The 23,804-nt window shown below is 45.3% G+C and overlaps 1 protein-coding gene and 1 long non-coding RNA gene across 2 annotated transcripts in view; one reads left to right on the forward strand and one right to left on the reverse strand.

Annotated features, from left to right (window-relative positions):
* Positions 1-6,905: 6,905 nt before the first annotated feature.
* Positions 6,906-19,155, reverse strand: LOC138924853 (uncharacterized). Its single transcript, XR_011440171.1, has 3 exons — positions 19,065-19,155; positions 8,450-8,574; positions 6,906-7,669 (listed from the first exon to the last, which is right to left on the reverse strand). It is a non-coding gene; the product is annotated as an uncharacterized lncRNA (long non-coding RNA).
* A 1,079-nt stretch (positions 19,156-20,234) lies between these two features.
* The window catches only part of RASSF3 (Ras association domain family member 3), a 65,522-nt gene continuing 61,952 nt past the window's right edge, over positions 20,235-23,804 (forward strand). Inside the window, exon 1 of the mRNA XM_023643941.2 lies at positions 20,235-20,489. Within this exon, the coding sequence (XP_023499709.1) occupies positions 20,379-20,489 (111 nt within the window). The 5' untranslated portion in view covers positions 20,235-20,378. The remainder of the gene's footprint in view (positions 20,490-23,804) is intronic.

The raw sequence follows: 23,804 nt of genomic DNA on the forward strand, positions 1-23,804 counted from the left end.
CTCAATGTATCTTTGCGGGGGTGGGGGACACAATTCAACCCATAACAATTATCTATTTGCAAAACCTGTGTACTGAGTCACATGTAAAATGTGTTTGATATTGGTTGTGATAAAAAAGAAAAAGCCCGATACACGTGTTCAGTGTAACCACGTGTCCCGTTCTGACCTTTCTGTAATAACTTGACAACAGCACTTGGGTCTACGCTGAGTCCCCCAACAAGTGGCTGCCCATCTGAGTAGAGATCCGGGGGTCCGTGGACAGTTCTGATCGTCAGCCGGGCTTTCGTCAGGGAAGAATTTATTAGGACCATATCACTAGCTCGTGAGAGACCCGAGAGCTCCTTACACCATCAGGCTAGTTTTTCAGTGGTTCCAGGTAAAGTGATCTTTTGAAACAAAGTATAATATGACTGGAAAGTAGTCACACCTGGTGATGGAAAGGATAAGGATTAAAACCAAAAAAAATCAGTTTTAGAGGCGAGTTTTAAATGTTACATATAAGGAAGATCTCATCGTCAAAGCCTGAAGAAGGATGCATAATCTTTTTTTTTTAAAGATTTTATTTTTCCCTCTCCCCAAAGTCCCCCAGTACATAGTTGTATATTATTTTTAGTTGTGGGTCCTTCTGGTTGTGGCATGTGGGACGCCACCACGGCATGGCTTGATGAGCGGTGCTAGGTCGGCGCCCAGGATCCAAACCCTGGGCTGCTGAAGCAGAGTGTGCGAACTTAACCACTCGGCAACAGGCCGGCCCCGCATGATCTTTTTTTATCTGAAAGCATTTCAAAAGCAATTGAGAGGGGCTGGCCGAGTGGCTCAGCAGTTAATCTGCTTCGGAGGCCCAGGGTTCGCCAGTTCGGATCCCAGGTGCGGACAATGCACCGCTTGGCAAGCCATGCCGTGGTAGGTGTCTCACATATAAAGTAGAGGAAGATGGGCACGGATGTTAGCTCAGGGCCAGTCTTCCTCAGCAAAAAGAGAAGGATTGATGGCAGATGTTAGCTCAGGGCTAATCTTCCTCAAAAAAAGAAAAGCAATCGAGACACTTTTTATCATAGTAGACAGAACATGAACTAGGTCAGAGGTCCTCAGGTGTTCGATGAGGTTCTGCTGTGGAATTGTAAAGTCTGGCCTTTCCAGATGCCCAGTGCGTTGCCAGCATTCTGCCAGTCTCTGAATTCACCAGTTTCCTCCTTGCCTCAGAAACTTTGCCGCCAGCACCAGCCTGCTCACCCCAGGGAGATGCCTCTTCCTGAAAACGGTAGCTAGGCTGAGCTTCCTTAGGTCATTTCTAGAGAAGTCATTTTGCCTGTTTCTACTCTGAAGTGCTTTACTATTTGATTCGTGAAAGATCATTTTTAGAGCTCAAAGGACACTTTAGTAACACTTTTTTTTGTCTCCAAGACATTCAGGTTGGGAACAACCCCATCAATGGCATCTCATCACCCTGAGAAGAGCCCTGGGAGGGGTGGGACTTCGGGGGGCGAGGGGGGTGCATCTTAGAATGAGAGGGAGGAAGGTGAAAAGTTTGAAAAGATCTCCTTCCGAAACAACCTCCCTCCAATGCCCCCGTCACACCTGGTCACACCTCCCCTGCGCCTTGGAGGGAGCAATCAGACCAGGGGCTTCAGTGGCTCCTGGCTGTGCTCTGGGCTTCACACTCCATAAAAGATGCTGAGGGTGAGCCAGAGTTCCGACCTGGCTCCCCTGGTGATTTCCCCATGATTGTGACCTGCTTGTACGTCCCTTTCTTTTCTCTCCTCTCACATGGGAAGGCTGAAAGTGTAGAAAGAGCTTCGAGACACTACTCAGTTTGAAGCGCGTGATCAGTGCTTGTGCACAGTGGCATGAACCTCGGGCCTCTGAGTCCACACTTCAGCAAGAGGCCTCCTCTGCCTTTGGTTTGCCTGTGACACAGCAGTGCTCGCTCCACAGAGATCTCCTTTGCCTGCCTCCACCCCCTCCACCCAGGGCAATGGGAGGTACCCCGCGGGCACTGAGGCCTGAGTCTTTGTTCCGGAGTGGGATGAAGTGGTCTCCACCCTCTGGCACAGTTAATGCGGCTGCTTTGTTTGGGCTCTTTCTGAAATTAAAAAGAATCCCTTTTTCCGCGCACAGTTTACAGGGTGAAAACTCAAGCATCCGTGGAAGTCAGGCTCTGGGAAGTCTTTTGTGGGGTTCGGTCATCCACAGGGTTTTTGCCTCTTCTCCGCCGGCCCTTCCCTCCGGGTCTCCTGTCCCGTGCTTCCTCAGTGTACCAGGCGAGAAGAAGCCGAGGCTGGGTGGTGGAGTTTGCCTGACTTCTTGTCGCCAGTCATCTCCCCTTCCTGTTTCCTTTTGAAGTTCACTGGCAAGGTCTTGTTTTGCATGAAAAATATGGTAGCTTTATGTGTGCTCTCATTTCTGATAAATTTACACTTTAATCTGCCAACCACCATTCCAGGCCCTAAGCTGGCTTCAGTGTGGCTGCACAGCTCTTGCCCAGAGATGGTGGCGTCCAACAAAATCATATATTCAGGCAGCTGATTACAGCGCGAGACACTGACCCCGGGCTCTGCCGCGGTGCAGTAATCAGGCCATCTGCGCTCCACAACAATTAAAACCTTCAGATCTCTCAGGCGTTTCCTTCCTCTGATTATAACTTCGGGGCTGCAGCAAAACTCAGAGGGAAACAGAGCCGGCTGTGATGCCAGAGAGATCTCCGCTGGGCCGCTCGAGCCAGAGCACCCCCACCGCACGGAACAGCTCTCTTCTCTGCTGAGACGTGGCTCCTGAACATCTAACAAACCCGAACTTTTAATTATTCACGTTGCCTCTTTTGCCCAGAGGGGAGGAGGAACCTTTTGTTTATGGAGCCAGAGTCAGGCAAGATTATGAGGTAAGGTCTGTCCCGGAGATCTCTTATCTCCCATTTTCCATGTCGCCCTTTGGCCTCTCCTGCCAGCTTTCCACACCGTCAGAGGCCCTGCTGCCTTCCACTACAGAGGCCCAAACAAACAAACAAAAAAGCGAAAGGAAGTCAGTGCGCCATCTCTTGCCTCCTTTCTCTCCCCTCAGAATCCCCACATCGTTATGATTGTGGCTTTCCTAGGAATTCCAGAGGCAATGCATACAATAAACGCATTCAACTGAAGGGTCCCAGGAGGGCCTACCGTCACCCTTGGGGAATGGAGGTGAGGAGTGGTGAGGAAAAGTCCTGACAGAGAATAGATTTCTAATGGAGAGCATCAAACTCTTAGCGAATCTCTGGGGGGACCAGAGGCTGGCTGGAGGGAGGGTAGCAAGTCACACTGTAGGCGTTGCAATATTACTCTCCAGGAGCACTTTGGAAAGGCACGGAGGAGTTCTTTGAACTCAGGCTCTTCTGCAGGCTAGAGGCTGCCAGCCTCAGCCTAGGCACACCAGTGGGGATTTCTTCGGTGACCACTGAAAAATCCAAGATTATAAAGATTTCTGTTCCTGACTGGGCACGAGGCTGGGGAGAGACTTTGCAGATCTGGTGCTTTTTCTTAAGCGCTAAGATTTAACAGAATAGCTCCTAACTCTGAGGCTAATAAATGAGGGGGGATAAAATGAGACGTTTCTTTCCCCAAAACTCTTACTGAGTTTTGCTAGACTTGTCTATAACAATGGTCATGTACAGGATCTGGCCCGGTGGCACAGCGGTTGAGTACGCATGATTGGTTTTGGCGGCCCAGCATCCGCTGGTTTGGATCCCGGGTGAGGACATGGCACTGCTTGGCAAAAAGCCATGCTGAGGCAGGCATCCCACGTATAAAGTAGAGGAAGATGGGCATGGATGTTAGCTCAGGGCCAGTCTTCCTCAGCAAAAAGAGGGGATTGGCAGCAGATGTTAGCTCAGGGCTAATCTTCCTCAAAAAAAAAAAAAACCAACAATGATCATGTGCAGCATTAGTGACTACAAAAACCTTGGCTCTCCTTGCTTCATTTAATCCTCTTCAGAATCTTAAGAAATAGGCATTTTCATTCTCTAAAAAAATTAGAAAGTGAAAACCCCCCATAAAATCACTCCCCAGAGATAATCACTGATACATGTTATATGTAGTATTATTATTATCATCCTCAGTTTGCAGATGCGAAAACTTAGATTCAAGAAAAGTAAAACAGGAGCCAGCCCGGTGGCCGAGTGGTTAGGTTCAGTGCCCTCCACTCCGGGGGCCCGCATTCGTGGGTTTGGATCCAGGGCATGGACCTACTCCACTCATCCGCCACGCTGTGGAGGTGGCCCACATACAAAGTGGAGGAAGACTGGCACAGATGTTAGCTCAGGGCCAATCTTCCTCAAGCAAAAAAGAGAGGAACATCCAATGTCACTGCAATAAAAAAAGAGGAAGATTGGCAATGGATGTCAGCTCGGGGTGAATCTTCTTCACCAAAAGTAAAAGAAAAGTAAAATAGTTTATCCAAAGCCAAATGTTCTATCTCTAAATTTTCGTGCTATTTTAAGTCTGTTTTCCATATCCCCTCCTCCTCTTTTTGTGTGGTGTGGTAGTGGTTGTGTGTGTGAATGTGTTTCCTTTATTTTTAGTTTTTCTCCAAGGAAAAAATAGCTAATAGTTTGATAACGACCTAATGTGGCTGTTTTATCTACAAGAGTACTATGCTGGGGCCTGCCTGGTGGTGCATCGGTTAAGTTCACATGTTCTGCTTCTCGGCAGCCCGGGGTCCGCCGGTTTGGATCCCGGGTGTGGACATGGCACCGCTTGGCAAAAGCCATGCTGTGGTAGGCATCCCACGTATAAAGTAGAGGAAGATGGGCACAGATGTTAGCTGAGGGCTAGTCTTCCTCAGCAAAAAAATAGAGGAGGATTGGAAGTAGTTAGCTCAGGGCTAATCTTCCTCTAAAAAAAGAGAGCACTATGCTGCCTGGCCAGAGTATTGCCAAGTGGAATGTAAAATACAAAACTTAATTTAAAACTTAATTTTAAATTAAGGCCTGGGTTTTGATAGTGCGTCACCATCCATAGCATTAACGTGTCTGAAGCCTGGTGGTGTCACAGTCCACCGCCAACCCGACCCCACCCCTTCCCTCGTGCAGTGAGGGTCAGATGCTTCTAGGGTGGAGGGTGACATTCTGTTGGTATTTGCCAGGCGCCTGATCTCCTCCAGTTGTGGCTTCTATAGGAAGATGTGAGGTCCCCCTGGATTCTATCATTCCAACCACTTATGACGTGTAACTGTTTGAAGAAAATGGAAACTCTAACAGTTCTATTTTTGTTCTAGTTAAAAATGCTTCAACGTAGACAACGGTAGCTCAACTCAGCATTTTTTCAAGATCATAATATTTGGTTGTTTCATGGTATTAACTAAATGAGCACCACCCCTGGCTGAATCTTTAGGTTTCTATATTTATCAAACCCCATTTACTAAATTAGTACATCAGGAAAGAGCAAGTTACTCCAAGTCTTGCTCACATGGTTACTGAGAATGCAGAGCAGGAAACGAGGGAAGAGGGCACCGGCAACATTTCTTTGCATTTGGGTCCCTGCTGCTGTGCTGGATGGAAGATTGGAAAAACGAATTGTTGAACTGTCCCATGAACGGTACATTTTGGAGTCCATTTCTACACGCCACGGAGTTGCTGGGAGCTGTGTATAATCACTATTAAAATATTCATTATTGTACATTAAAATCTGGCATAGAAAAGACTTTAAAATATCTTTTTTCTTATAAAAGTAACACATATCTATTGTGGAAAATTCATTAAATGTAAAAAAACATAAAAAAGAAAATAAAGGGGTCTGCCCTTTGGCTGAGTGGTTAAGTTCACACACTCCGCTTCAGAGGCCCAGCGTTTCACCAGTTCGGATCCTGGGCGTGGACATGGCACCACTCATCAGGCCATGCTGAGGTGGCATCCCACATACCACAACTAGAAGGACCCACAACTGAAATATACAGCTATGTGCTGGGGGGATTTGGGGAGGAAAAAAAAAAAGATTGGCAACAGTTGTTAGCTCAGGTGCCAATCTTAAAAAAAAAAAGTAAAGAAAAATGACCCGTAATTCCACCAAGCCAAGATGATATTTATGAACATTCTAGCCTTTTTTCTTTCTATGTATAAATTATTTTTAGACAAAATTGGGGTTATGCTGTATATTTAGTTTTGTATCCTACATTTTTTGACTTGATATTAAATCATGAACATTTCTCCATGATATTAAATAAGATGAGTTTGATGTTTATATAATATAAACATATAAAAACCTATTTTGGGGGCCAGCCCAGTGGCGCAGTAGTTAAGTTCTCACGTTCCGGCAGCCCAGGGTTCGCTGGTTCGGGTCCCAAGTGCAGACCTATGCACTGCTTGTTGGGCCATGCTGTGGCAGGCATCCTGCATGTAAAGTGGAGGAAGATGGACAAGGATGTTAGCTCAGGGCCAGTCTTCCTCAGCAAAAGAGAGGAGGATTGGCAGCGGATGGTAGCTTGGGGCTGGTCTTCCTCAAAAACAAACAAACAAATAAACCTATTTTTATGTAACTTTTAATATGGGTCAAAATGCATACTTTTTAATTCCTATAATTTTTTACGACTTCTTTTTAGTTTTTAATTTGCAAGAAGCTGCTCTGAGTTGAATTATAAGAAAATCTGAAGGAAAAATAAGAAATCATTATGCTGTCTTTTGAAACATAATAAAACAAAATATTCCCATAACACTAAATGTGTTACATAAATCAAAGAACAAGGACACCATGGGAATTTAGGTTGGAAGTCAGTTCTCTTTTTCACATTAAAAGTGTCAGAGTAGGGGCCACATCCCCGGGCTGAGTGGTTAAGTTTGCATGCTCCACTTCGCGGCCCAGGGTTTCTTTCACTGGTTTGGATCCTGGGTAGCAACATGGGGACAGGGGGCTGGCCCCTTATTTTCTTTTTTATGTTTTTTTACAGTTAATGAATTTTCCACGATAGATATGTATTACTTTTATAAGAAAAAAGATATTTTAAAGTCTTTTCTATGCCAGATTTTAATCTGCAATAATGAATATTTTAATAGTGATTATACACAGTCAAGCCATGCTGAGGCGGCATCCCACATGCCACAATTAGAAGGACCCACAACTAAAAATACACAACTATGTACCACGGGGCTTTGGGGAGAAAAAGGAAAAATAAAATCTTTAAAAGTGTCAGAGTAATCAAATAGTTAAAGATGACACCCCACAATTCAAGACTAAAGATAGCAGTCCTATAGTTAGGGCCCTGCCACATGCCAGTAGGCCGTCAACAAATATGAGCACAATTTTAAAACATTTAGGCGTGCTGTTTTAAATTAACAACTTTTTTTCCCCCATAAAGAAAATGCATTCAAGACTTAGGCTTGACCATGCTGAGGCAGCATCCTACATGCCACAACTAGAGGGACCCACAACTGAAAATATAGAACTATGTACTGGGGGGCTTTGGAGGAAGAAGGAAAAATAAAATCTTTAAAACAAACAAACAAACAAAAAGACTTAGGCTTGAAGGAGGCTGGCCCCATAGCCGAGTGGTTGAGTTCATGCGCTCCACTTCAGTGGCCCAGGGTTACGCTGGTTTGGATCCTGGGCGCGGACATGGCACCGCTCGTCAGGCCAAGACAGCATCAACACATTCAATGACCGCTGTGTTCTATCATGATCATTTTGTAGACATAAGTCCATGAACCTGACTTTCAAATAAAGGAGAAGGGACACTCCTTGATTTCATAGTAATGTTGAAAAGGGAGACAGATGGACAAACACACGCACACATGCAGTAAAAGCTCAAATGCATAGTAATGTTTTTAACTAGTTCTGGCCTATCCATTACATGTGAAATTTAGGGTTTTAAGGGGATCTTTCTAATACGCACACTATTTAACCAGCGTGCAGGAGTAAAAACCGTCATATTATGAATTCTAATCTCATCTCTTGATGTTAATGTCCTCTGTAGTCTTGTACAAGATAGTTGAATTTGTGGATCCAAAACCTGAGTCCCAGTGTCGGTTCAACTATGATCACGGACACATTGCTTTACTACTCCAAGACTCAGTTTCCCCTCTGCGAAGTGGCAGTAATTACAGAGCCTTTAGGTGAAGCTGAGATAACTGTGTGAGAAAGTGCCGTGAGCATTTTCAAAAGCATGGCCTGAGATACATCAAGCTATTATTATTATACAGTGTTATTTAGTTTCTCCATATTGAATTGCAACAATTAATCAAAACACCGCTCAATGACGCAGTGAAGCCCTAGCTTTAATATTTTTAGAAAGCTTTGAAGATGAAAGGATGCTAAGGGGTTTCATCACAGGAGTTTGGATCCGGTCTGACCTGAATTTGTTTGTAAATAGGGTAACAGGGCAGTGATTGTATTCCAGTGGAGGTGCTGAAAATGGAGATCTTATGCTCCTTCAAAAATTTTTATTATGAAACTTAACATGAGAACCAATTGTATCATGAATCTCCACATACCATCACTAACATTCAGCAGTCGTCAGAATTTGCCACTCTTATTTGATCCATTCGCTTTTTCCTTCTTTTTCTCAAGCAATTCCCAGATCTCATGTCATTTCATCCATATGTACTTGAAAATGTTTCTAAAAAATATGAACATAAAAACAATGCCATCATTATCACTTAGTTTATCCCAGAAATATACCCATAATCATCTAAAAATAAATGATTTTAGCAATACTGCTATTGCAGTTTAAGACTACTTGGCAATTATTTTATACTTAGAATATATCACACTAAGGGAAGTACAATCTAAATACTGTTGTAAAGACATCCAGAACAATTATTTTCTTTGTGTGTCTGATACTAAATATTCAGTTTGTTGCATTTATTTTAATGTGTTTTCAATTTGTAGGGGTTGCTTTTTCCCCCTTTTGATTAAACTTAGATTTTAATTATATAAACATTCACATAGTTAAAAACTCAAAACTATAGACTAAGATGTTTACATAAGTTGTGCTTCTATTCCCTGTGCCCTGAACTGGTTCCCTCCAGCCCCCTAGAAGTCACTAATTTTTTGTTATTCCTTGGTTTATCCTTTTATTGCTTCTTTTAAAAAATATTTTCCAGGGTCCGGCCCGGCAGTGCAGCAGTTAAGTTGGCATGTTCCGATTCTCGGCAGCCTGGGGTTCGCTGGTTCGGATCCCAGGTGTGGACACGGCACCACTTGGCAAAAGCCATGCTGTGGTGGGCGTCCCACGTATAAAGTAGAGGACGATGGGCATGGATGTTAGCTCAGGGCCAGTCTTCCTCAGCAAAAAGAGGAGGATTGACAGTAGTTAGCTCAGGGCTAATCTTCCTCAAAAAAAATTTTTTTTCCAAATATATTGCATACTACAATCACTGTTCCGCATTACTCTATTTTAATGATTAATCCTGGAGATCATTCCATATCAGTGTGTTGACATTGTTCTCATTTCGTTTTATGGCTACATAGTATTCCATTTACCAATTGTACAATTGATGGATATTTGGGTTGTTTCCATTTTCTTATTGTTGCTATAAACAATGATACAATCATAAACTTGACCATGAGATATTTTATACTTTTCCCAGTGTGTCTTTGAAATTGTTTCCCACCAGAGGAAATGCATATGTAATTTTGCTGTCTATTGCTAGATTATCCTCCCTTGAAGTTGTACCATTTTGCATTCAAACAACATATGTAAGAATGTCTGCTTCCCTCACCCTCAGTAACAAATCTGCCTGACTTTTGGATTTTTGCCAATTTGATAGAAAAGAGTAGTATCTTGCACTACTTTCAATGTGTGCATTTTTATGGTGAATGAGATTGAGCATCTTTTTGGTATGTTTAAGGGCTGTTTTCATTGATTTTACTGTGAACCATCCAACCTTATCTTTTACCCATTTTTTGGGGGGTTATTGCTCTTATTGATGTTTAGGAACGCTTTAAGGATTATGGATCCAGTCGGTCCCCAGGTTTCATATCCTCGGATTCAAGCAACTGTGGATCTAAGGATGCGAAACCCGCAGATACGGAGGGCCGACTGTATTCACTATTCTACGACATTTTACACGTATGAGGGACTTGAGCATCCGGGGACGTTGGTACCTGCGGGAGTTCCTGGAATCAATCCCCCAAGGATAGCGAGGGACGACTGTATTTGCTATTTGTGACAGAATTTGCAAATACTTTTTCCTGGTTTGTTAATCACCTTCCCCTTATTTAAAAAATTAAGGCATAATTAATATGCAGAATTCACCCTTTTTAGAGCACAGTTCAAGTTTTGACAAACATACAATTGTGTAACTCACCATGACCACAATCAAGATTCAGAATAGTTCCTGTCATCTGCCTTTCACTCTGCCTGTTGTCTTCTATTTTGCCATGATTTTGTACTTTTTTTTTTTAGCTCTTACAACCATGATTTAATGTAAACAGATTCTTTCAATAAATACCTCATAGTTCTCCTCTGCATTTTAAAGAAACAGATTATAAAGCCTGAATGTACATTCTACCTGGGGAGGAAAGGACTCATATAACTAATAAAATGCATTTTTTTCTTTTCTGTTAAAGGAGTTTCTAAACGTAGAAGTTAGAAATTCCTGCAGCAAAGCTGAATAGGATTGCTCTTTTTTGTTTGAGGGGTTGTGGGGCAAGCAGTAGGCTGAAGAATCGAAAAGGAATGTGGCAGCCTCCAAAAGACTTTCGGTCGTTTTGCTATTTCCAACATCCACTGACGGGGCTCAGCATAGGCCACCCCAAAACATGCTTCTTTGGCATAAGGATTATTTTGAGTTGAAAGCAACTGGGGAACAGCCACCTCGGGGACAAGTTCTAAAACCAGAGTATAAATTTCCGTTTTGAAAGGAAATTTACATTGATTAAGAAAATTTCCACTTGTAAACGCGTCTTCCGCTCCCATGCTGGAAAAAGGAGAATGGCGGGAGACCACTCTTGTGCCTGGGAGGACTTGAGTCTGCTTAACAAACTTATTAAAAATCTTTATTTATAATACATTTCTAGTCACCTTCCTACAGCCTCCCCTCCTCCCACTCAAAGTCCAAGACCCCCTCTCCACCCTTTGATAAAATGGTGTGTGATCCCCCATCTGTCCACCTCTTTGGGCTTTCTCTCCTTTTCTGTGATGCTCCCATATGCATGTGTAGTAAACCCTTTTCTCCTGTTAATCTGTCTTTTGTCAGTTCGATTTGTAGGCCCCAGTACCGGACCTAAGAGGGTAAAGGAGGAAGTCTCTTCCTGCCCTACGCCACTGATATCCCTCGTAGTTTGTGAGTTTAGCGGGAGATTGCATTTGGCTTGGTTGTTTTGACAAGGGCTGTCGGTGACAGCAAAGTTCCAGGATCTGGAGTCCTGTGTCCCAAGGCCCAGCCAGCGCACATCCTCCGACTGTGGAGCCCTTCACAGAACCACAGGAAGTTTCACAAGAGATGGTCAGGCTTGTTTGTCTGCTCCTCGCGGGCTCTGTTACAACACAGTCCCCCACCCCCAGCACTCTCTCCTCTGCGTCACCTGACTGCTAGTTCCCAGATTACTTCCTCAGCTGAAGGTTCAATACCTTGGCCCTCACTCTGCTCAGCTTTTCTTCTCAACTTCAAGTGTTTGATTCAGCCCAAGAATAGGTTGTGCTCAGGTTTTTGCTGGTGACCTTTTCTCTCCTCTCTGAACTTCCTATTCTCTTCCCTCTGTCTGTCTCTGTTTTATGATTTGCCAAATCTCTTCATGTGTTCTGACCTTGTGTTTATATTTTGACACATTCTCCATAGATTGACCGATTGCCTAACTACAGCCTGTCCTTATCATGTAATTGTTCTATGAGAGTGTTTTTCTCACCAACTAGATTATGAGGTTTTGGAGGACAGAGAACCCACCTGATTCTTCTTTCATACCTTGCCCAGTGGTTTCCATGGGGCTCCGCATCTAGTGAGGTCAGAGTTAGTGCTTAACGAAAAGAAAAAACGGAGGTGGCAGAGCGCGGAAGGAGAGCAAGGGAGCTTTCCGGCTCCTCCAGAAGTCTGTGTCCATCAGCAATTCTTCTCTTCTTTTATACGGACAATTTATGCAGCCCAGTGTAAGCTGCCCCCAAGGCCTCCTCCAGAGAAATTCTGAGGCCATCATTAAGTTTCTGTTTGTATTTATTAAGAAGGATCGATATCTCCCTGGAATGCCTTTCCTGAACAAAAAGGCCTTTCTGTTTGCCTAAAGCTGGCCTTTTAAGACACAGATTTCAAAGTCAGCTATCTGGGGCTCTGGGTACAGGTGCTATTTATCGAGAAGCAGTCATCAGATCTCTGTCTTGTGTTTGTGATAAATGTTCCATGTTTAGTCACAGAACACACTCTATTTTTCCATTCCTCACTCCACTTCCCAGCCTCCCGAGATTAACTAAATCTCAACCAAAAATGGAAGAAAATGTCCTTTTATTCTTCATAGGTTACAAAATGAACATGTCTGCAGAGGTGACGCCGCTTGACAAGGGGGCTCAGTAGTGGATAGGGACCCCTCATTTGGGGACAGTATTCACCTCCCAGTCACAACTCAGCTTTTAGAGGCCTCGCGCAAGAGATAATGCAGGGGCCGGCCCGGTGGCACAGCAGTTAAGTGCACACGTTCCACTCCAGCAGCCTGGGGTTCACTGGTTCAAATCCTTGGTCAAATCCTGGGTGTGGACATGGCACCGCTTGGCACACCATGCTGTGGTAGGCGTCCCACACAGAAGGTAGAGGAAGATGAGCACTGATGTTAGCTCAGGGCCAGTCTTCCTCAGCAAACAAAGGAGGACTGGCAGTAGCTAGCTCAGGGCTAACCTTCCTCAAAAGAAAACAAAACATACCAGCAACTGCTTCAGTTTTTTCCCCCCTAGGATTTCTTTCATTGGACATGAATAAACTCGTACTTTGATGAAGACAAACACAGTGTGTTTACTCAGTAAAATTCCCAACTATTTGAGGAACAACCCATCTAACTAAGTTTTAGTTTCAAATGCCCTTTGGAAGTCCTGTATCTTTGCCAAAATGATTCAATGTTAATGTTTTGTTTGGGTTTTTTTTTTTTTTCTCCTTTGAGGGAAGCTAGAGTTCTCTACTGTTTTGATCCATGGTGTATACCTCCATCTTTTTAGCTTGGCTTATAAGAGTTTTTAACTGACCTATATGTAGTTAATAGGAGGTGGACATTACCAATGGACATCTTAGACCCCAGTGGGTTTGTGTGGTGCCAGATTTTTAAAATTTATGAATTTCTAACTTAAACAAGTTTTATTGTGACTACATTGGTTTCTCAGTCTTAAACTGATTTTTGCTCTGGAATATTTTTGCTTGTTTTCTATTTAGATTTCCATGAGAAAAGAAATTCTTAGACATAGAAGTGTTAAGTTTTTTTCCTCCTGTCTTCAGAATCTTAACACCATTGTAAACCCAAAGTGCCTAAACCAGGATCGTAGTAGATTTTTATCCCTCTAGGCCTTATTGAAACTATTCTAGTACATATTGCCATTTTTAAATAAATTATTTTTCACAACATTGTTAGTGAGAGAATCTGTTTTATTCTCACGGCTTAGGTTTTCAGACGTTTTAGGGCCCAGCCCCCTGCTCGCATCCCGTAAGCTATGGATGAAGTTCCCCATAGTGTTAAAATGTAATTCTTTAAAAAATTGCAGTTATGACCTGCCCTTTAGTTTCCTTTTAATTCTGTAAAACTAAGAAATATTCCAGGCATACAAAAAATGCAGACAATACAATAAAAAATCTGTGTTTTCAATGCCCAGATAAAATACACGTTAACATGTTGCCATATTTGCTTTAGTCTCTCTCTTTTTGCAGAAATAAAGTGCCACAGCTACAGTTAGAGGTCGCTCCCCATTCTTCACTCTCTCAGACCTGGCGTGTAGCCTTCCCATCTCTCTGTTTCGTTATCTTTTAAAGGAGACCGAGTGATCACCACTTGAGGAGAGTTAGTGTGAATGTCAAGGGCTTTGAGGGGCTGAGACAGAAAGTAAGATGACTGAGTGTCATCATGATGAAGGACTTTTTCATCAGATATGTGCTTTCCCTTGGCCGGTCCTTATCAGAGGAATGAGGAAATGCAGAAGCCTAAGATGAAATCTACTTGAACGCAGACACCAAACTATGGGGTTCATTGTGGAATACTCACAACAACTAGTATACTGTGCGCGAAATATTTTGGCTCATTCCAGTAGATCCTAGATATGTTGGACTGGCGAGTCTACTGATGGGAAAGACCATTTTTCTCCTCCACCTTCTTCTATACACCTGGGTCACTTCCACATCATTTTCTTGGATACTGAGGACGTGCCTAAACATGGAAATATTATCCTTATATGTAATCATATCAGTGAGCATTAATTGAGCTCTTATTGTGTGCCAGGCACCGTGTATTACATGCCTTATTTGACTTAATCCCTGCAAGAACTCTTCAAGGTGAGTACCATTATGCCCCATCTTCCAGACGTGGGACTGAGGCTTCACCAGGTCAGACAATTTGCCATGGGTCACACCATCTTAGCCTGCATTTCAATACAGGCAGTCTGATTTCCAGGCCCGCACACTTAACCCCCAAACACACTGCCTTCCAGCTATTATACTGTTTATTTCTGTTGTTGTCATGAACACAATGGTAGTTGATGCCACAGGTGCTGTTTCTGTCAAAACAGAAGAGACACTGATTGTTCCGGTCTAGCTCCCCCCGTGCACATCCTCGAAGCCTCAGCCTGAAGTAACCACTTCTGTCATAGAATTTTTGAGAGAAATTTTAGAACATCTCTTTTTCTTTTTCCTTCTTCTCTTCAAAGCCCCCCCAGTACATAGTTGTATATTCTAGTTGTGAGTGCCTCTTGTTGTGGCATGCGGGACGCTGCCTCAGCATGGCCTGATGAGCGGTGCCAGGTCCGCGCCCAGGATCCGAACCAGTGAAGCCCTGGGCCACCAAAGTAGAGCGTGTGAACTTAACCACTCGGCCCCGGGGCGGCTCCCTCTTTTTCTTTTCTAAAACCATTTTAAAGATCAACCCTGGAGCCAGCCGTTTGGCTGAGTGGTTAAGTTCGTGCACTCCACTTCGGTGGCCCAGGGTTTCACCGTTTTGGATCCTGGGCGCGGACATGGCACCGCTCATCAGGCCATGCTGAGGCAGCATCCCACATGCCACAACTAGAAAGACCCACAACTAAAAATACACAACTATGTACCAGGGGGCTTTGGAAGAAAAAGGAAAAATAAAATCTTTAAAGACCAACCCTTTGGGATGGATTCTATTTGTTTAAATGTGAGAGAATGACCTTTCTAAATTATTTTTAGGGGAACAATTCAATTGTCCTTTAGAAAATCTTATTTCTGCTTCTATCTGTGTCTCTGACCGATTCTACCCAGTGTTGACGGAGGAGAACAGAACTTGGCAGAAATATGATGAGAGGGCCTTTTCCAGCAGAAAATAGATAAATAAAGACAGGCTGGGAATATCTCAGTGAGAATGGTACCAGCTGACTCACTGGCTTAAACAGTAAAGAAAGTATTTATCTCCCATAACAAGGAGCTCTAATTAGGGCAGCTTCAAAGTGGGTCAATTCAAGGACCAGGCCAGTTCTTGGCATCATTCTGCTTTGCCATCTTTAACTTATCAGTTTTGTCCATAAAGTGGCTACATAATTCCCAGGTACCACATTCAGGCGTGACAAGTTCCCTTGGAAGAATAGACAGTTTTTTTCCAAGTCTCCTTTCAAGGTGAGGAAACTTTTCCTGGAAGCCACCCAGCAGAGTGTCCCTCAGGTCTGTGTCTCCGTGGCAGGTCTGTGAGACCTGCTCCCATGAAAGCAATCCCTGGCCGGGGCACGGGGCCACCGCCACTGCCCAACGCCAGGCCTTCCGGCTGAGGCTGGACCTTCCCCCAGAGGGGGAGATTCCTGGACCAAAGCTTGCTGGCTAACAAAGAAGTGGGTATCGGACGTTGAGTCTGCAACAAGGTCTAATATTTGGGGCAAGAAAGACTAATATTTGCTTGGCCCTATTCTGTGCCAAGGGCTTTACATGGATTCTTTTGCTTAAACCGTACAGTAAATTATAAAGAGAGTAAAATGGGGATGGTGTTATTCCCATTCGACTCACAGTGAACCTGAGGCACGGAGAAGCTAATTAAATTGCTAAAGGTCACCCAAGAGTAAGCGATAGTGTCATCATTCAAACTCAGGTTGGCCTGACCTCCAAGGCCAGGCTTCTTCCATATCACACAAGTCTTAAGTAACAGGTGTCTGTCAATGTGACCTTTATTACAAATCTCCTTGATAAATTATCTTAGTTCCTAGTACATCTTAAGAATATTACTATGTTATGTATGCTGTTTAATGACCTGTTTTAAAGAATACTTGCCAATCTCACGAGTGAGAAATGTACCTTGTTTTCATTTGCTAGAGTTTGCATAAGCCTTAACACTCTATTCTTTACCCAGCAACCAAAGGAGTCCTTTGAAAGGTAAGTCAAATCCTGTCATTCCTCTGCTCAAAACCTCCAGTGGTTTCTCATCTCAGAGTAAAACCCAAAATTGGAGTCCCTATAGTTGCTTTCAAGGCATTATAGGAACAGTAATCTTTCTGTCTCTGTTACCTTTTATATCACAATTCTTACTCCTGTCTCTTTCACTCACCCACTTCAGACACACTGGCTTCTTTGCTCTTATTCAAATATGCTACCACACTCCTGCCTCAGGGCCTTTGCACTTGCTGTTCTCTCTGCCTGAAATGCTTTTCCCAAGGACAGCTGTATGGCCAGCTCCCTTACCTTCAACACATCTTTGCTGAAAAGTGACCTTCTCAGTGAGAGCTGCAGTAACCAGTCTACATAAAACATTCTTTATCTTCCTTCCATGATTTATGGGAGAGCACTTATTACCTTCTAACATACTATATAATTCTCTTATTCATTTTGCCTCTCTCCCTCCAACCTGCACTAAATATATATTCTAGTAGAGCAAGGACTTTTGCCATTTTGTTCAGTGATGTATTCTTGTGTGCTGAGATCAGCGTCTGGCAGACAGTATGTGCTCAATAAATATTTGTTGACTGAATGAGTTTTTTCATGTATAAATGAGTGATGTTAGTTATATTTCTCCTTTTATTAACTGATTGTCATGTCCTTTGCTTATTTCTCTATTAGGTGTTCAAAGTTTTTATTGATTTCTATGAACTCTTCATATTTTAAGGATATAAATCTGGCAAATATTTTCTCCAGTTTTTTTCCCTGTCTTTTACCTTTGTGTGTGTGTGTATGTTAAAAATATTTAAAATTTTATGTAGTCAAATCTAGAAATCTTTTCCTTTATGGTCTTCTGTTTTATTAGGACAAGTTGACAAAAGAGAAATTTTACTTATAAATTATTTAGTCAAAGCACGATGGGGCCGGCCCCGTGGCCGAGTGGTTGAGTTCTCGTGCTCCGCTTTGGCAGCCCAGGGTTTCACTGGTTGGGATCCTGGGCGCAGACGTGGCACCGCTCATGAGGCCATGTTGAGGCGGCGTCCCACATGCCACAACTAGAAGGACCCACAACTAAAAAAAAAATAATACAACTATAATTGGGAGGCTTTGGGGGGAAAAAAAAGAAGATTGGCAACAGTTGTTACCTCAGTTGCTAATCTTTAAAAAAAAAAAAGCATGAACTGTGCCTAAATTTTTTCTACATTTATTATATTTGAGTTTCTACTATTTGTGGATATGTAGTACTTAGAGTATCTGAATAATCATTTAAACTTTTTGATGTATAATCACATTTATAGGATCATTTTTCTCCTGGGTGGTTTATCTGGTGAGCAAGAAGGGTTGATCTGTTACTGAAGCCTCTCCTTTTACGCTCATTTAAGGAAAATGATTTCATATGCAGGATGATTAAAATTACAAAACATTTGGGTGTGTTTACAATATTTGCATATACTTATTAAGTTTTAAATATATTCCCCATGTAACATAGAAATAAAAGGTTACTAGGCTATAAATCTAAATCACTAGGATCTGGTGTCATTGGAACATTGATGATAACAGAGTCCACTCACAAATTCTATTCTGTGTTTGACAGTAAGTCCTTTCAAAACTGAACTTGGTTGCATACATTTTATTTATTCCACCCCCTTCCCTGAATTTTAAATGTTAAAAATGTCTAGTTGCTTAATGCGACATTTGAACTGTTACAAACACTACTTTCATGTACCAAATTTTAAATTCACATTCTTTTATCAAGAATACTATCAGAAAAATATAGAAATATAATGATTATGCTGCTTTTAGGAAACAGAATGCCAATTCTTCCTTCCTTCCTTCATTATTCAATTATGTCTTTTTGTTACAACAGATTCTGATGGTGCGCTGACAGATAGAAAGGTCAGTTCAGTCCTTTGGAACTTAAAAATAACACAACAAAAAAATTCTTTTTTTACGGTATGGTGGATCATAAAACATTTTAATGTATTTTTCCTTTTACTGTTTTCCTCCAAAGGATTCTGAAACTGTTTAAAATAATTTGTTCCGGATGGGGTCATTTCCACCTTTCTATCCACAATAAAACAAGTTATTTAAATTCTTTAACCTACACATTACTCTTAAATGGGAGTATTTAAATCAGGATTGTGCTAATGAAGTAATGGAAACGGAATAACAAAACTCTATCAGAAAGTCAGTCAATCTTCCTATTCCCTTACATCCGGCTAAGTGCGTGCCTCACACAGGGATCAGCTTAGACTGAAACAATATGGCGTTGGAATTGCTGGTTTCTAACTACTCAGTACCGTGTGGCCCGGAGGCAGGCTTCAGTGTTGCAGAATCTTTAAAGTGGGCTGTAACGCCCAGGCCCGCCTCGTGGAGTTGCCGTGAATCCCTTGGGTAATTAACACACACTTTGCAAGCTGGATGTGTGAGTGAGCCTGAAGGAAGGTGGGGGTGGCTTGCAAGCCTTTTTTCTGCCTGGGGATAGGACGCCTCACGAGCCAGTGCTCCCCTTACCGTCATCTCTGCTCCAGCTCTCCCTCCCACCAGCCCACAAATGACCATGGCTGACCACGGACCAAGCAGAGGACCTAGAAGGGTATCGAAGACCTACCGATCAGAATGCTCCCAGCCCCGCCGCCTGCAGCTGCCTTCCTCTCTTTAAGCCTCAGCTGCTCTGGGTGTAAAACGAGCAAGAAATAGCACTAACTACAGAGTTGTTCTGAGGGTAAAAGGAGGTAATGAAAGAAAGTTTGTTTATAATGGGTGAAAATGGTCTTTTCTAACCCTTTCTTCCCCTCCTACTGAAACCTCTCCAAGCCTGCCAACCGCAGCAGGGCTGAAGCTTCAGAACAACATTTCAATCAGGGGTCTGCACGGAAATGAGCGTGCTTTTAATCAATTCAGTAACGCTAAGGTGTAAATGACTGGTACGTACAGGTGGCTGGGAGGAAAATTGTGCATTTTAAAGGAGTATTAACTGACTGGAAGGATTTCAGAAAATATAGAATCTGTTTTTGTTTTTGTAGGAGGGTGAATCGAGTTCCCTGAGCCCTTCACTCCAGCCCTGAAACCATGCCTCGTAGGTTTAAAGCGGATTGTGGGAGGGGACATTTAACATCACGTTTGATTAACGAGTCCTCGAGCTCTAAAACTAGTTCTCCCCTCTTTGCACCAAGTGGCCTCCCAGATCATAACGACCTTGGCCGTGCTTATGTGGGCATGCACCCTCGCTAGAGAGGAGGGCGAGGGGGAAAGACCGAACCTCAACGGAATTACCAGAAAGGATGTTTTCATTTGAATAAACCCAACCCAGGGTTACCTCCCCACTCATCTCCGCTAACTTTAACCCAGGGGTCAGGACGGGGCGGAGCGGCTGCAGGACGCCCGAGGGTCTGCGCGCCCCCGGCAGGGCAATCTCCGCCGCCACCCGCTGCACCCCGGGAGGGGTCAAGCAGGGCAGGGACAGCGCCGAAAGTTCGCCGGTCCGCTCCCGCCCTCCCCAAAACCCGGGCGAGCGGGCGGGGTCGCTGCGCGCGGAGGAGCGGGCCGTTTCCGGGAGGCTGGGGAAGCGACCCCGAGCACAGCCCCAGCAGGCGCGGGCCCGAGCCGGGCTTTCCGGGTTCCACCCACGCTGCCGGGGAAGGGCAGCCCCCACCTGCGGCCGCGCCCGCGGGGAGCAGAGGGGAGGGCCGGGGAAGGCCGGGGAGGGGCGGGGCGCCCGCGGCCCGCGGAGCCCGGAGCCGGGCGGGGAGGCGAGGAGGCGGGGAGCCGGGGAGGGGCGGGCGGGCCGAGTGAGCGGCGGCCGCAGCTGCAGCAGGACGGCCGGCCGGCGGTCGGGGCGGCGCGCCGGGAACCTCGCGGGGCGGGCAGGCGCCGCACCCCAGCCTGGCCGCCTGCGCCCCCCGCGCGCGCCGGGACCAGCAGCATGAGCAGCGGCTACAGCAGCCTGGAGGAGGACGCCGAAGACTTCTTCTTCACCGCCAGGACCTCCTTCTTCCGGAGGGCGCCCCAGGGCAAGCCCCGCGCCGGCCAGCAAGTGAGTGGCGCGCGCGGCGGGGGTTCGACCCGCGCCCCCTCGCTCCCGGGGGGCCCGGAGGTCCCGGGGCGGCAGGACCCCCGCCTTCACGTGTCTCCTGGGGCGCGCCGGGGATGCCCGCGGGGAGGGAGGAGGAGGCCGCCGACAAGGGCTTCTCCATCTGGATGCCGGGGTCGTGCCTGGCGCCGGTGCCTGTGCGCGCGGGGCGCCTGGGCCGGGGAAGGGGGAGGACGGGCGGGAGGCCGAGAGACCGCTCTGCTTCCGCGCCAGATGGCTTCTGCCGCCCCGGGGGCCGTCCGAGAGCCGGGAGGCGTCCGGGCCACCCCCGGCGTCCCCAGCGCAGGCGGCGGTCGGGGCCTCCCTCTTGGTCCGTTCAGTGGCCGGCGGCCCCAGAGAGGCTTGGGGGCCGTGCGGTAGCCTGGAGCGCGGGGGGTGGGGTGGGGGTGGCCTTGGTGCCTGGCCTCCACCACCTTCACGCTCCAGGCGCCTCTGGTCTGCGGCGCTGGGAGAGACGCGCGGCCTGGCGCCCGTGGGCGTTCCCTGAATCCGGGCTGCGGGAGTCGGGGTCCTGCATTCCCGTACAGTCAAGTTTATGGTGACCCGAAGGTTTTGCAAACAAGTTCCGGTGCTAGGTACATGCCAGCGGGCGCGAGCCGAGCCGCCGGCCGGTTTCTTCCTTTTTTGGAGGAAGCACGCCGTGGGAAGCTCGGCTTGGGAAAAGATGGGACGGGAACTGGGCCGGTGTCGCCGACCGGGACCGTGTTTTTCAGGGAGGCCTCCCCGAAATGGGGCACTTGGGTGGACTCCTAAGTCCGGCGCTTAACCCGCGGCCTCCGGGCCCTGGAGCCACCCCAGGAGGCTGCCAGCCAGCCATGCTCGCGTCAGACGGGAGAGGGCTGTCATGGAACGGATTTCTTGCTTTTAAAAAATAACAGGCGCGCAGCAAACAGTGCTGTCCGATTGGGTCCTGGAGACTAGAAGCAGGGAAAATCGTTCAGGGCCAGCCGATGAGTTATGGGGGCTGAGAACGGAGTAATGTGTCAGGCTTTCCTTGCCAGACCTTTTAAGTTTATTTAAGCACTTTCTGAGGTTAGGTTTCTTTTTAAGATTCGGAAATTCTAATCTTTCCAACCTCTTAATTACCAACCCAGAAGTGGGAGAGGGCTGGGGGAGAGGGGACAGTGAAGGGCGCGGGGGAAGTCAGGGGCCCTGCTCAGTAGCGGGGAGGGCTGCGCCGAGTCCAGGTGCACCGGCGTCCCCTCTGTGTGCTGTCGAAGGCTCAAGGCCGCGCTGGTTTGCTGGTTACTTTGAGTGATGTCCCCGTCAGCTCGGGCTGCTGTAACGAACACCATAGACTAGGTGATTGAAACACAGATACTTATTTGGAACTCTTGTGGCTTAAGCACAAATATTAAGCACAAATATTTATTTCTGACAGTTCCGGAGGCTGGAAGTGGGAGATCTGAGTGTCGGCATGGGTGGTTTGTGGTGAGGACGTCTTCCTGGGCTTCCTGGCTTGTAGACGGCTGACTTCTTGCAGAGTCCTCACCTGGAGAAAGGGCTGACCCTCTGTCCTCTTAGAACGACCCAGCGTGGGTCCACCCTCATGTGCTGATTACCTCCCAAAGGCCCCACCTCCAGATCCTTTCCTATTCGGGCTTCCTCATATGAATTTTGGGGGAGACACATTCAGTGTGTAGCAAGTGATCTTTTATTTTCTCGTGACATGAGTTTGCTGTGACGGTTGGAAGTCAGAAATCCCCTCTACCTGCAGGGGTTATGGAAGAATTGCATTTCCTTGTGCTTTTTTTCACTTTGCTTTTCTCTTTCTTTCTTGGCCTCCTGTTTCTTTCCCTTCTCTGTTTTTTCTCCTTCCATTTGTTGATGTTGCTGTCGCATTTGACACTGACTTGAGCGTGTCAGAGATGGTTGTGCTAGTGTGAAGTCTATGTCAGAGGTGGCTAGTATCCAGAACACTTGCTGGCCTTGGATTCTCCAAGTGTGAGATGCCCCTTAACATCAAGGGTCAGCGTATCCAGGTCGGAGTTGCACAAGAATGATTTGATGCTTTAAAAAGTAAAATGTCAGTTTTTCCTGGGTTTATACCCATGCAGTGTGTCTGCGATATACTCATTAATTTCTGGAATATTCATCCAGCATATATATTATACTCATATGATGTTACTTATTTAGCATTCAGAATTAGGCAAGCATTTATGTATATTTCGAGGTATTGTGCTGAAAGTCAGGACAGTGACACCTAGTTCTTTGTTCGAAGAGCTTAAAGTATATTCTGCAGCTTTATTTCCTGTGTATTTCTCCCTCTAACATAACATATGCAAGGTGCTGAGTTATAGGACTTCTTTGCCAGGGGGAGAAAGTGTTTTAAACTCTGACTTTTAGTGGGCATTTTGGTTTGTTCAAAGAAGTGACAGAGTGAGTCTGTTAGATTTCTGATAAGATTTGTGAGTTAAGGAAGTAAAACTTATAAATCAAGGCACTCTAAATATAACCTAAGGTTAGATAAGCCTTTTTTCATTTTGTTATGCTGGTGATTGTAAGAATAAGGTAAGCACTTGTGACGTAAAGGGTAGAAGTGAAATGTATCTTTTCTCTAGAGTGTTGGAAAGAGGTGTTGCCATAGGGATCTATTATTGATAAAAGTGAATGTTTTTGGTGCCGAACCACCTGTGGGAAAGCCAGGAAAATGTGGTTTCTAGAACTCTTGAAAATATCTAGAGAAAGCAAGATGTTTGTGGTAAATGCAGGATGGAGAGAAAGGGGGAGGAGGGTGAGAAATTTTTTTCTTCTCTTTCCAGGCAAAGCAGCAGTCCGACACATCTTTCTGTGTTCAACGATAAGAAAAATCTTACAGATATAAAGAAAATGTTATCATTTTCTTGTTTTATGTTGGTACCGTCTTTAAAAAAAAAAAGAAAAAAGGAAAAGGCTTTTAAAAACCTGTCTGAAAGATAGAAAGGGAATGTTCGAACATGTGGCCTGTTTGTGTCAGTTTGAATGTCAGCTTATTGCTGTATCCCCAGGGCCTTGGTCAGTGCGTGACACACAGTGGTTGGTCAGTGAATATTAGCTGAATGACGGAATGCCTTCCTGGTTTGATAATAATTGGCTCTTTATGGGTTTTCAGTGTACCCTGTCTTAGGATTCTCCCAGGAGCCCTCTGGAGCAGGAACCTAATGAAACTCAGAGCCTTGTTAAGGGCTTCGCCCAAGGGCCCACACTTAGACAGGGGCAAGGCTGGGACTCAAGTTTTCCGACTCAAATTGCACTCTCCTAGTTGTTACTTCTTGGCTA

Source organism: Equus caballus, chromosome 6 (genome assembly GCF_041296265.1).
Source record: "Equus caballus isolate H_3958 breed thoroughbred chromosome 6, TB-T2T, whole genome shotgun sequence".
In the NCBI taxonomy this organism is placed as follows: Eukaryota; Metazoa; Chordata; class Mammalia; order Perissodactyla; family Equidae; genus Equus; species Equus caballus.